This window comes from Diadema antillarum, unplaced genomic scaffold (genome assembly GCF_040938485.1).
Source record: "Diadema antillarum isolate AM-2024a unplaced genomic scaffold, OU_Dant_1.0 seq00000942_RagTag, whole genome shotgun sequence".
NCBI classification, from domain to species: Eukaryota; Metazoa; Echinodermata; class Echinoidea; order Diadematoida; family Diadematidae; genus Diadema; species Diadema antillarum.
The window spans coordinates 385,567-398,905 of NW_027271792.1; the positions used below are offsets into that span (position 1 = coordinate 385,567).

The window sequence follows — 13,339 nt, forward strand, 5'->3', positions numbered from 1 at the left end:
AAAATTGAATGACACAATTAAATGTCTGCTTAGCAATATTTATGATGGACACTACTTATGATTTGGAGGCACCATCCCTACATCTGGTGGTGGGTGAAAATATTATTTTTCAAGTATTTCATTCATATTTCAAGGTTCTCTGGTGAAACTTTTGAAAGCCTCCTAGCTATAAAGGCCAACTATATGTAACCATCGCATACTGTTGATTAGCCGCAAACTTTAGTAACGATTATTATTAGTAAGCAATCATTATTATACTAGGGGTGGGTCATTGTTTATACTAACTTCTTGCTTTGCTCTTCTTACCCCCATGAACTTACCCATAAACATCAAAATTTAGAGTACTAGTACTAGTAGTGTGTACAGGTGCATAATACTGTATATAAGTGCGCCAGCTACGTCAAGTGTAACAGACTCACGGTCGACCGACATGATGCGAGAGATCAGTGCATGATGCGCGCGTGTGTTGACGTTCGTGTGCAATGCAACATGTGTTGATTGAGTGCTCATTGACCTTCGTCTTCTTCATTGTGCATCGTTTGTGATCATGAGTTGTAAAATCGAGTTGATTTGAAGGCAAGGGAATTCAACACGTTCCCTAGCCACTGACCAACCAGACGGTGCAGGCAGCTTCTCACATTTCGTCAGGACTACCATTTGGTTTTAAAGTTCAAGTTGTCCGAGTAAAAATTCCAAGCATCGCACCCTCATTCCCATAACCATTGATTGCATTGTCATTGTACCGCCGCCGTACCTGTAATTTACCGGACTGTAGCTGTGGTGTGCCTGGCCTGCATGATCTGGGTGTGAGGAGCATGAACAAGCGCAAGATTACTAACGTTTATAGCACTGGAGTGGAGGAAATATAGGTAAAAGTTTCTCAGCTCAGTAAACACTAGACTAGGTTTCTACCTATCACTTCAAGATTGGACGAAGTGAACGACAAGATGGAGGAACTACTGTCGGCAAGTTCTCAGACCATCAACACCGAAGCCACACATTTGTGGGAACTTGGCCATGAAATTTGGCGAAATCCTGAACTTGGTCTCCAAGAGTTTCATGCCCACAAGCTTCTGTGCAATTTTATGCGAGAAAGAGGATTTACAGTAGAGGAACAATTTCTGGGTTCGACTGGATTCAGGGCATCGTACTCCAACCCATCATCTGGGGGAGAGGGGGTGCACCTTTGCCTGTTGGCCGAATATGATGCGCTTCCTGAGCTTGGACATGCCTCGGGTCGTAATCTCATCACAGAATCTTGCGTAGCAACAGCACTCGCTTTGAAGGCAGTTATTGAGAAAAAGAAAGGAATTGGGAAGGTGAGCATGGTCATGGCTTAATACACAGCATGACATCACTCAGTAGAGACAAGTTCACCCAAACAGATCAGAGAGGGACTTTATTAGTCCGGGAAATCTGCTCATGAGGGGGTTCTGTCTCACAAGGCACTCTCCCCCTCATGCTCATGAGCACCTCCCTCCCCACAGTGCTCATGAGGCCTCCTCTTCACTTCTCATCCATCTCACATCTGTTTTTTTTTTGTTTTTTTTTTTTGTTACACACACATGTCCACTCCATGATGAAAAAGAAAAAATTCTGTCTATAATTCAAATAATTTGTTTTGAGTCAAGATGAAAGAGTCACACTTCATGCAACTTTTTTATGTGTGGTGGTTTCACATGCATGGTTGGCCTAAGTCGGTAATTCTGATCTACTGTCTATTTGTTTTAATTATTACTTCTGTGTAGACTATGCTTCAAAATGCTCCACTGAATCACATGCATGGCTGGCATAAGTCGGTAATCTCTTGTTCGACAGATGGCGATACATACTTGATACTTGATACTGTAATCCCTCTCGCAGCTCCTAGTTACCTAAGCTATACTGGGATGAAACTACACATGTGTGCTATTGGGAGGTGCCATGGTGATGATCTCTATTTACAATAAAAGTGTGCACTGTGCGAGTAAAATCTGATTCGCTGAATGCATCCTCCTTAAAGGATGAGTGATCCAGAAGAAGGCTGCAAGGTTGTAATACATGGGAGAGCAGCTTCTCTTTGAAATGTTGTTAAGGTGGTGGCATGTACAACTTGACTAGGTAGGCGGTTCCAGATCCAAATTGTCCTTGGAAAGAATGAGTACTCGAATGCATCAATGGTTGTCTTGGGTATGTTGAACATGAGGTCATGTTTGCCTGTAAACTGATATTAAGTATTAATGGCAGTTGTTTGTTAATATGCTCTGATAAAATCCCCAAAGTGCTTTTGGTATGTGACAAAACATGTCAGATTTTTTTTCCCAACCAGATACATTGACAAAGGGAATCAGAAACTGACTTTTACCATTTATTACTACTACACCTACAACCATTGTGTACTGTCAGATATCACACACCAGGCAGCCTGGAGATCCAACTCCCACAGAATGAGAAATGTGACCTTGAGATTATTATGATGGTTAAGATGGACATACAAGCATAGTGATATGTTTTGTCCAAGGATGTAGGCAAGAAAGGGCAGGATCTAAATCCAGGGTCTCTGTTAGAGTGCAGAGCCTCATTCACAATACATGTACTACAATATTCCTACCAAGGCACTTGGATACTTCATAAGCTGTTATTTTCACATACAGATATTTTCGTGAATTAGGAGGTCACAGATATTTTCACAAGATGATGTTGTTTTCACGAATTGACACCAACGCTATCTTAAATGCATTATACCATAGCACATGGTGACATTTTTGCGTGTTGTTAAATTCGTGATCCAACTGTGATTCCCAAAATTCGCGAAAATTAAACCCTCACAAAAATAATAGCTTATACAGTAGTGCAGAGTATGGCTGTGAGCAGAAATAGCAATATCAGAGAGGATTAGAAATGTCATGGAAACTACACGTATGGCAGTATATACACTGAAGGCATAGCAATTCTTGTCTTACTGAGAATACAGGGTATGCTTTTGTTGATCTTTTTCTTTATTCTCTGCATTTTGTGCTGTTACTAATGTTTATTTTGCTTGGATGTGAACAACAATTACTGGTATACTATTAGAGCCAAGAGGGTTATTGCATCTTTATAGAAATTAGCAGAAGAGACATTTTGTCCCCCTCATGATTTAATGAGTTTACTGATTAAAAAACAAACAAACATCATTGCATCAAGTTTGCAGTGAAGAGCAACATGACAATGTCCATTTAAATTGTATTTCACAGGTCACTGTACTTGGCACGCCAGACTCAGAAGGAAATGGGAAGAAAATTGAAGCCATCCACAGCGGGCTGTTCAAAGATGTAGACTTAGCAGCATCCTTCAACCCCTTCACAGTCAATGTGGCCAAACCCACCATGCTGACCATCATGCGATTGACCATTCGCTTCAAAGGGAAAGCTGCACACGCCTCCTCGTGTCCATGGGATGGCCGAAATGCCCTGGATGCAGCTGTCCTGTGCTACAATAATATTTCTGTTCTGAGGCAACAGCTGAAGCCTTTTATGCAAATACATGGTCAGTAGTGAGTGGAATATGAAAACCCCATCATTGAAGAAGATTTGTAAAATGTTTTAACTGTTTAAGTATAGAATGTCTTCTTCCCTACCCTGTAAGATTTAATGAAAGAAAAAAAAAAAGCAAACAATGTGCCCTGTGACTTTAGCTGTAAAACTTACAATGGTGAGGTATTTCATCATCGAAGAATAGACCTGAAGCAGTAAAAAGTCACTCATCTGCATGATCTTTCATTCACCAGCTTGTTATCTTTCCCCATACCCCTTGGCAGAAATTTCAAGGGGTTAGTCAAGTAACCATATCGATCATCAGCTGTGAGCTTTTGTAATGTCTCATGATTGTATGTAATTGAACAGTGATGTTGCTATACTAGCTTCTGCATTGTATAGGTTAGCCTAAAATACACTGTTGGGATGAATAGTGAAGATGCTAAAAAATTGTTGCAGCTGATTGTGATATTATCACTATCTTCAGTGTCTGCTATGATGACAATGGTGTGAATAATTATGATGTCCTCTGACAAAACAGCGTTAGTCATCACTGAATGTTCATAGACTTTTATGTGAGATTGGAGTTTCTCAGTTTCTTCATACAGTGTAGTTTTCTCATCATATGCTATTACCACAGATGTGGCAGTCTCATGTGTAGATGTGATGACGCTTGATGATGAGAGTTATTGAATTATTTCTTCCCATCCTCCTATCACAAACACACACCCACATACACAGGCGTCATCTCAAATGGTGGAGTGAAGCCCAACATCATCCCTGAGCACACAGAGATGGTCTTCTACCTGCGTGCCAGAGACCATGTGGACATGGCTCACCTACAGCAGCGAGCCAATGCTGCCTTCCATGCTGCTGCAAAGGCAACTGGCTGTGAGCTGGAGTTTGATTTCACCCCAACACCATACTCCAATCTCTGCAGCAACACTCAGCTGGCTTCTCTCTATCAGACACAGGCGGAAGGTCTTGGCATGGAGTTTACCTCTAGCACGGATATGGCCGCCACTCTTGTTGGTTCGTCTGACACCGGTAATGTTTCTCACGTTGTGCCAACTTTGGCACCAGCATTTGACATTGCACCCGCAGCTGTAGCCACAAACACTCAGGCCTTTGCAGAGATTGCTGGTAGTGAGGAGGCTCACAAAAGAGCCCTCGTTGCTGCCAAGGCAATGGCCCGAACCTTGATAATGGCTGCCATGGATCCAACCATCATGACAAGCATCAAGAATGGGTTTGAGGCAGACTCCTGTGCTGCATCCATGACCCAGTGGCATTGAGGGAAGGAGTGTCTCATGGCAGTGACAACTGCAGGCGAATTCATCCTAGGTTGAGTTCTTTGAAGCAAAGGGAAATGTTTATGAATTTTAGGTTTTGTAAGGTGGTGTGCTGTCAGAATTCAGTGATAATACTGAAACAAGTTTCATCACTAACTGTGTTTTGAAAGGAAAAGATATGCTTTCATAATGAGCCACCAGGTTTCAGAGATACATTATCAGTGAAAAGTCAAGGATATTGACTGGAGTATGTCTGTAGTTTTATAATGATATAAAATGAAGATAATGTAAAGGCAAAACAGTTCTCAAAAGGATACAACATTCATCTTCCACCAATCGTAATTTGCTTGCAATAGTAATACATTGAAAGGGTCTGCCAAAAAATTTGTCTGGCTGACAGGATTTGCCAGGGTAATGAGTTCTTCTGAAGTGTTTGAGCTCAAAGCGTGAAATAGCAAAAGTCAGTATACCCTGTTTTTATTCGCAAAGCGCCCTCCCTGTTCAGTACTGGTTACCTGGTAGCGCTGCCTGGTACATTTGTAGGTAGAAGATTGTGTGATGATCCATAGTGAGCTAGAAATTGTATATCCCAACAAGCTGCATGTGATCACTCTAGTCTAGTGCATAAGATCAGCGGATACTGCTGTAGCCATATTTGTTGATTATTGATAATTGATTATGAAAACAAATATGTAGCAGCCACGATCAGCTCTGCTCTGAGACTGCAGTACCTGGTACTTCCAGTGTACCTTTTTAAATTGATATTTTGCATGTTTCTCATTACCCATCTGAAATTGCGTTATCACAATGTTATTTCACACATATTTCTTATGCTTATGTGTCCATTTTAGAGCAAAATTGGAATTGTGTTAGACCTTTAAAGGCTAATGCATATTTGTGAGTACTCCCTTTACTGTTTTGCAGCCATACTTTAGCATGATTGATGTGGCAGGCTGCAGGGGCTATTCAAACCTCTTGGAGTGATGCTATCAAGTCTGCATAGAATGCTTTAAACTGATATTGTATGTGACTGTAAATCATTGTAGTGAACATGGATTGGTGATGATTTGGAAAAAAAAAGTTGGAAGGTCACTAAAAAGTGTAATTTGTAAATTTTTTCAGCTGATTATCACACTAATTAAATGGAGATGTACACAAATATGCACATGTATGTAATGCAAATTAGCTGAAAAGGGCAGTAACCTAGACAAATATATCTTAGTCACTGCATTAATGCATGGATAACAAAACACTACATGTTTGTAGTGATTCTTGCTTTCAAACAATATTTTGGAGTTATTCATCATTACCTGTATTCTTATCAACTAATGACCATCTTCCCTTGAACTGAAATCTAGGAAATGCTGTATTTTCTTTTTTTACCTAGCAAAAACACTCGAGCACCAAATCAATAGACAAGAGGACCATGCAAAGTCAGGGAATGAAAAGCATATGAAATACCAAATGTGATCAACATCATTGTAGATAGTCTCAATCAGATGATTTTCTACCATTTTAGTGATACTATTAACTATTTACTGTAATGACATTCATGTTATGCTGCCCATATTCATCCTTTGTTACTAGAATAGTTCTAAGTCAACTCTCTTTTCCACCTTATTTCTTTGTCATATTTATAGTCTTTATTGATAGATTACTAGCATTTCTTTATCCTCTCTAATTAGGAAGATATCATTTTGGTATTTCTGACATTTTGTGCAAACAGGAATTCTCTCAGTTGATTTACTTCTTCTGGTATCATTTCCAGTATGCTATCATGCCTGCCACGTGGAGGGTGCTGGAGGTTTTTTTTTTTGTATATTTCATCCATTTTTGTCTCGCCCACCGGAGGTGAAGGCGAGACTAAGGGATCCAAATGGCGTCCGTCCGTCGTCCGTCGTCCGTCACAAATGTTAAAGTTTACCTGCAAGACTCTCTTATGATGCATAACTTGGCAACTGTTACAGCAATGGCAGCCACACTTGGGTGATAGAAGCACTAGGGGTATCTTCATGTTATGGTGTTGTCGGAGGTCATGTGATGATGTCAAAGGTCATTTGAGGTCATATATTAAAGAGTATGTGCAAGACTCTCTTTTCTATGTTAAAGTTTACCTGCAAGACTCTCTTTTGACAAATAACTTCACATACACCGAGTGTAAGTTGCTTGGATTACAACCTAACTTGGGTCATAGATGCACTGGGGGTACCTTCATGTCATGGTGCCGTTGGAGGTCACAGGATAAGGTCAAAGGTCATTTGAGGTCATACGTTAAAGTTTACTTGCAAGACTCTCTTATCACACGTAACTCGACACATGTTGCTACAATGGCAATCAAACTTGGTTGATGGATGCACTGGGGGTACCTTCATGTTATGGTGCCGTAAGAGGTCACATGATAAGGTCAAAGGTCATTTGAGGTCATACGTTAAAGTTTACTTGCAAGACTCTCTTATCACACGTAACTCGACACATGTTGCTACAATGGCAATCAAACTTGGTTGATGGATGCACTGGGGGTACCTTCATGTTATGGTGCCGTAAGAGGTCACATGATAAGGTCAAAGGTCATTTGAGGTCATACGTTAAAGTTTACTTGCAAGACTCTCTTATCACACGTAACTCAGCACATGTTGCTACAATGGCAATCAAACTTCGGTGATGGTAGATGTCTCTTGGGAAGTTGAAGGTAACCACAAGGTCAAAGGTTACAGACAGGGGTCAACGAACTTTTAGGGCCCAATGTTAAGTTTTTAGGGCGCATTTCATTTATGGCTCATAACTTTTGATCCCTTTGTCCGTTTGTGACCAAACTTGGATGGAAGATGTCCCTTGGGGAGGTGAAGGTCGTCACAAGGTCAAAGGTCACAGACAGGGGTCAACAAACTTTTAGGGCCCAATGTTATGTTTTTAGGGCGCGTTTTGATTGTGGCTCATAACTTTTGATCCCTATGTCCGTTTGTGACCAAACTTGGACGGTAGATGTCCCTTGGGGAGTTAAAGGTCATCAAAAGGTCAAAGGTCACAGAAAGGGGTCAACAAATTTTTAGGGCCCAATGTTAAGTTTTTATGGCGCGTTTCGATTATGGCTCATTACTTTTGATCCCTTTGTCCGTTTGTGACCAAACTTGGATGGTAAATGTCCCTTAGGGTGTTGAAGGTCACCACAAGGTCAAAGGTCATAAGCAGGTCAATTAACTTCTGGGAGTTATAAAAAATATTGATTCCTTGTACGTGAATGGGCGAGACACAATTTGGCGATTGCCTTGTTAGCTCACCTGAGCCGAAGGCTCAAGTACGCTATTGCAATCGTTCTTCGTCTGGTGTCGGTCGTGCGTAAACTTTTTACATTTTCATCTTCTCATTGAAAACCCCAAGACTGATTTTCACCAAACTTGGCAGGTAGCATCCCGAGGGGGTAAGGATCTCAACTTGTTTAAATGGGCACCATGCCCCACCCAGGGGGCCCCCAGGGGGCCCAAACCGCCCCAAAATTAAGGAATCCTTAAGAAATCTTCTTCTCTAGAACCAGAAGTGATAGAGCTAAGTTAATACTATGAGTTAGTACATTGATAACTGTAGTTTCAAGTTTGTTCATGGCGGAATCAGGGGTGCTTCCCTTGGGACCCAGGGGAGGAGGGTTGGGTGGGGTCCTAATTGGGCCTAAATTGTACATTTTCATCTTCCTCTTGAAAATCCTATGACCGATTTTCACCAAACTTGGCAGGTAGTATCCCTAGGGGGTTAGGATTTCAATTTATTAAATTGGGCACCATGCCCCACCAAGGGGGCCGGGGGGGGGCAAAAACCCCCAAGATTACATTTTTGTCTCGCCCACCGGAGGTGAAGGCGAGACTAAGGGATCCAAATGGCGTCCGTCCGTCGTCCGTCCGTCGTCCGTCGTCCGTCCGTCGTCCGTCACAAATGTTAAAGTTTACCTGCAAGACTCTCTTATGATGCATAACTTGGCAACTGTTACAGCAATGGCAGCCACACTTGGGTGATAGAAGCACTAGGGGTATCTTCATGTTGTGGTGTTGTCAGAGGTCATGTGATGAGGTCAAAGGTCATTTGAAGTCATATATTAAAGGGTATGTGCAAGACCCTCTTTTCTATGTTAAAGTTTACCTGCAAGACTCTCTTTTGACAAATAACTTCACATAAGTTGCTTGGATTACAACCTAACTTGGGTCATAGATGCACTGGGGGTACCTTCATGTTATGGTGCCGTTGGAGGTCACAGGATAAGGTCAAAGGTCATTTGAGGTCATACGTTAAAGTTTACTTGCAAGACTCTCTTATCACACATAACTCAGCACATGTTGCTACAATGGCAATCAAACTTCGGTGATGGTAGATGTCTCTTGGGAAGTTGAAGGTAACCACAAGGTCAAAGGTTACAGACAGGGGTCAACGAACTTTTAGGGCCCAATGTTAAGTTTTTAGGGTGCATTTCGTTTATGGCTCATAACTTTTGATCCCTTTGTCTGTTTGTGACCAAACTTGGATGGAACATGTCCCTTGTGGAGGTGAAGGTCGTCACAAGGTCAAAGGTCACAGACAGGGGTCAACAAACTTTTAGGGCCCAATGTTATGTTTTTAGGGCGCGTTTTGATTGTGGCTCATAACTTTTGATCCCTATGTCCGTTTGTGACCAAACTTGGACAGTAGATGTCCCTTGGGGAGTTAAAGGTCATCACAAAGTCAAAGGTCACAGAAAGGGGTCAACGAATTTTTAGGGCCCAATGTTAAGCTTTTATGGCGCGTTTCGATTATGGCTCATTACTTTTGATCCCTTTGTCCGTTTGTGACCAAACTTGGATGGTAAATGTCCCTTAGGGTAGTGAAGGTCACCACAAGGTCAAAGGTCATAAGCAGGTCAATTAACTTCTGGGAGTTATAGAAAATATTAATTCCTTGTACGCGAATGGGCGAGACACAATTTGGCGATTGCCTTGTTAAAAATCTATTCTCTAGAACCAGAAGTGATAGAGCTAAGTTAATACTATGAGTTAGTACATTGATGACTGTAGTTTCAAGTTTGTTCATGGTGGAATCAGGGGTGCCCCCTTTGGGACCCATAGGAGGGGGTGCGGAGGGGTCCAAATGGGGCCTAAATTGTACATTTTCATCTTCTTCTTGAGAACCCCATGACCGATTTTCACCAAACTTGGCAGGTAGTATCCCTACGAGTATAGGATCTCATTTTGTTCAAATGGGCACCATGTCCCACTTGGAGGGCCCCAAGGGGCCCAAACCTCCCAAAATTAAAGAATCTTTAAAAATCTTCTCTAGAATCAGAAGTGATAGAGCTATTAGATAATACTATGAGTTAGTACATTATTGACTGTAGTTGCAAGTTTGTTCATAGCAGATCCAGGGGTGCCCCTCTTGGGGGCAGGTGGGAGGGGTGAGGGGCCTAAATTGTACATTTTTCATCTTCTGCTTGAAAACCTCACGATGGATTTTTACCAAACTTGGCAGGTAGCATCCCTAGGGGGTGAAGATCTCAATTTATTAAAATGGGCACCATGCCCCACCCAGGAAGCCCCAGGGGGCCCCTATCCCCCAAAATTACGGAATCTTGAAAAATTTGGGCCCATATTGTACATTTTCATCTTCTCCTTGAGAATGCCTGGTCAAATGTTGGTAGAGCTGTGAATAATTTAGATTAGTGACTGCGTGAAAGGTGAACTTGCGATACTCGGGTGAGCGCTAGACCCGCGGGTCTCTTGTCTGTGTTTAGTGTGGAAGTTTTGAGAAGAGTTCGTGTTTACTCACTGCATGCATGATGTGTGCATAGTGAAGTACCAGATTTGCTAGTCTCATAAAAATATGCAATTACCATTTACATTCATAAATTTGGCAAGACATAATTTTGAATGACGACCATCTCTTGTTTTTGTGTGCATTGATTTGTGGATATTATGCACAGTTCATACTTGACTGCCCTTGTAATGGAAAATACGCTGAGGTGAGAAAAAATGGAAAGAGCTGTGATCATGCCTCGGTGTGTAGTGGAGGTCAACAAACCCTGCATTATGGTTGACACTTGTAAGCTGGTAGATTTGATTACAATAAGTTGTGTTAGTTCTAGTCTTGTAGAAAGTGTTCCTTCTTATATGCCGATGACTTTTATCTCACAATAGTTCAGGTACCAGAGGTTGAACATTTAATGGTCATCCAGTGGAAACCAAGGCAAGGGCGTTGATATGTGCAAAGAGTATCAATAAAGAGTGCATTCTATTACTGAATAAAGTTCTGAACTTGCTCCATATTAAGCTGGGGGAATTCAATTTCTTTCAAAATAACTACTGAAGAAGTTGAAATATATTTGACAGTCATAGTCAACCTGGACTGAACTCAATGACCCTCAGTCATTTATAATTCCTCAGTGGAGAGAATTTGCTATTTCAATATCTTCAAAAATATATTAGACAATCACAGGGGGGTGGGGGTGGGGAGAGAGAGAGGTGAATTTTTACTTATACTTTTATCTCTGACACTGAGGGCATACTGCAGATTTGAAATAGAGGCATGTTGATAGATTTCACACTGTACATTGTATTACCTGAATGATATGATTGGACTGGGGAGGGAGATCAGGTGGACAAGTCCCTGATTGGACCTGAGCCAGCTTTAGTCATGTGTTGAAGTGACAGTTTTCTTTTCATCTAAAAAAAATGAAATAAAATGAATAAAAAATCTTATTCTCAGAGTGTGACCACGATGATGGCTGTCTTTGCACAACTCAATGGTCATTTATTGTGATTTCCTTTTACAAACCTTTTAAATGAGCATGTGAGCAAGAAATAAAGTGAATGCAGTATTTCATGATTGTTCTGTTGGAAATGGTCACTATAGATTGGCTTTATCTGTATTGTTAGATCAGATGTTGTTTTTTTTAACAATGAGAAAAAATTTCTTTCATCATCATTACCAAATGCACCCCACAATTAATGTGAGTGGCTAATAAGAGGTTGCCTTTTATATTGTTCAAAGTTACTTGACAGACACATAGAATTCAAGCATTAACCTGAACTAGTTCATATGAACTTAGAAAGGATAGTAGATTAGTATGATTTTGTTACAATTTTGGCCAAATATGATAGTAATAACTTTTTGTCTTTAATTAATCAATGTCCGGCCTAAAGCCGTAAATAGTACAGTTCTATACATTGCAAAATTTTCCCAAGAAAATAAAGAACACAGAAATAAAAAACAAACACAGACACAGACAGACAGACACACGCACACAACATATAATTGAAGTGACTAGTCTACTGCAAAATAATGTCAATCTGCATCATTACACTTTTTCTATTATAACTTGCAAGTGTCCATATACTGAAAACTTGTTGATATATAATGTAGAACACAGATTTACAAATTAGCACCCCTGTTTCTTAATCTCATCTGTGTTTGTGTGCAGTTTTTTGATGCATCAGTATGTGCGTGTATGTGTGTGTGTGTGTTTATTGTGTGTAGCTTTAGCAAATCTCATGAATGTGTTTGGAGTGTGGTTTGGCAGTGAAGTAAGTCTGCCAATATGGTTTGTTGATAATGAACTTTACTGCTGTAGATACCTGCACAACTAGGAAAGCATTAACATAAATAAGTGTATATATATATATATATATATATATATATATATATATTTACTGCTGTAAAACAGGATTTAATGCCCCCTTAAAGGTAGGATTGCCCTTTCAGTCACATATACACATGTAGCTAGAGCTGATCTTCAAATGCTTCCTTACAGAAAGCTCTATCAATCAAACCAACATGAAAGAAATGGGTAGTGATCCCATTCGTGTAGAAAGACATGAGCATACAGGTATTAACAAACATTGATGTTTTCAAGACATGAATTCTCTATACATATCAAAGCCTTTTTTCCACAGTTAAAGTGAGTGTAAGCATGAAATGAGTCTTTGTGATGATACTACCAGAGTATTTCTGTGTCAAACCTGCAAAGTGTTGTGCCAAATGCAATATTGAAGTATGAGAGATGTCTTCCATGTTTTTTGACTTGACAACCTTTAACTTGACTTTGGAATACTCACAGCAGTCATTCAACTAACCTCAACAGAAAATCACCGTAAATACGATGAACTTTTGACCAGAACACAGGTAAAAAATACACTGTACAAAGACATGACACAGAAAAGTCATCCGACAAGTTAGAAAATAAAGTAGGAAAAGTGAAAAACAAGGATAAAGTATGTGCAATTACATGCATATATTCTGAGGGGCCGTGGAACTTTCAGTTTGTGTGTGTGTGTGGGGGGGGGGGAGGGAGGGGCACTGCGGGACAGGGGTCAGGGGCGTATCCAGGAATTCTGTAAAAGGGGGGGGAGGGGCATTACAAAATCAAAGGGGTGCACACGGCCTCCATTTTTTTACTTTTTATTTCTTTTGTTTTTAAAAAAAAATTAAGGGGAGGGGTGCGCACCTGGTGCACCCCCTGAATCCAAGGTCAAGGTCATTGGCAACCCACCCCCCCCCCCCCGTTCCGCAGCTCCTGATTAGCTGATCCTTTCAATATATGAA

At 40.8% G+C, this 13,339-nt stretch overlaps 1 protein-coding gene across 1 annotated transcript; it reads left to right on the forward strand.

Annotated features, from left to right (window-relative positions):
- The first annotated feature begins 810 nt into the window (after nt 1-810).
- Nucleotides 811-5,759, forward strand: LOC139741652 (peptidase M20 domain-containing protein 2-like). Its single transcript, XM_071652232.1, has 3 exons — nt 811-1,319; nt 3,216-3,507; nt 4,236-5,759. The coding sequence occupies exons 1-3, from the start codon at nt 948-950 to the stop codon at nt 4,787-4,789; spliced, it is 1,218 nt and encodes a 405-aa protein (XP_071508333.1). The 5' UTR covers nt 811-947; the 3' UTR covers nt 4,790-5,759.
- Nucleotides 5,760-13,339: the final 7,580 nt, after the last annotated feature.

Excerpts from the sequence above, each read along its gene's own strand:
- LOC139741652 (XM_071652232.1), top strand. The coding sequence starts at position 948 with ATGGAGGAACTACTGTCGGCAAGTTCTCAGACCATCAACACCGAAGCC. Across the intron at positions 1,320-3,215 it reads AAAAGAAAGGAATTGGGAAG|GTCACTGTACTTGGCACGCC; the intron begins GTGAGCATGGTC and ends TGTATTTCACAG. Across the intron at positions 3,508-4,235 it reads GCCTTTTATGCAAATACATG|GCGTCATCTCAAATGGTGGA; the intron begins GTCAGTAGTGAG and ends CCACATACACAG.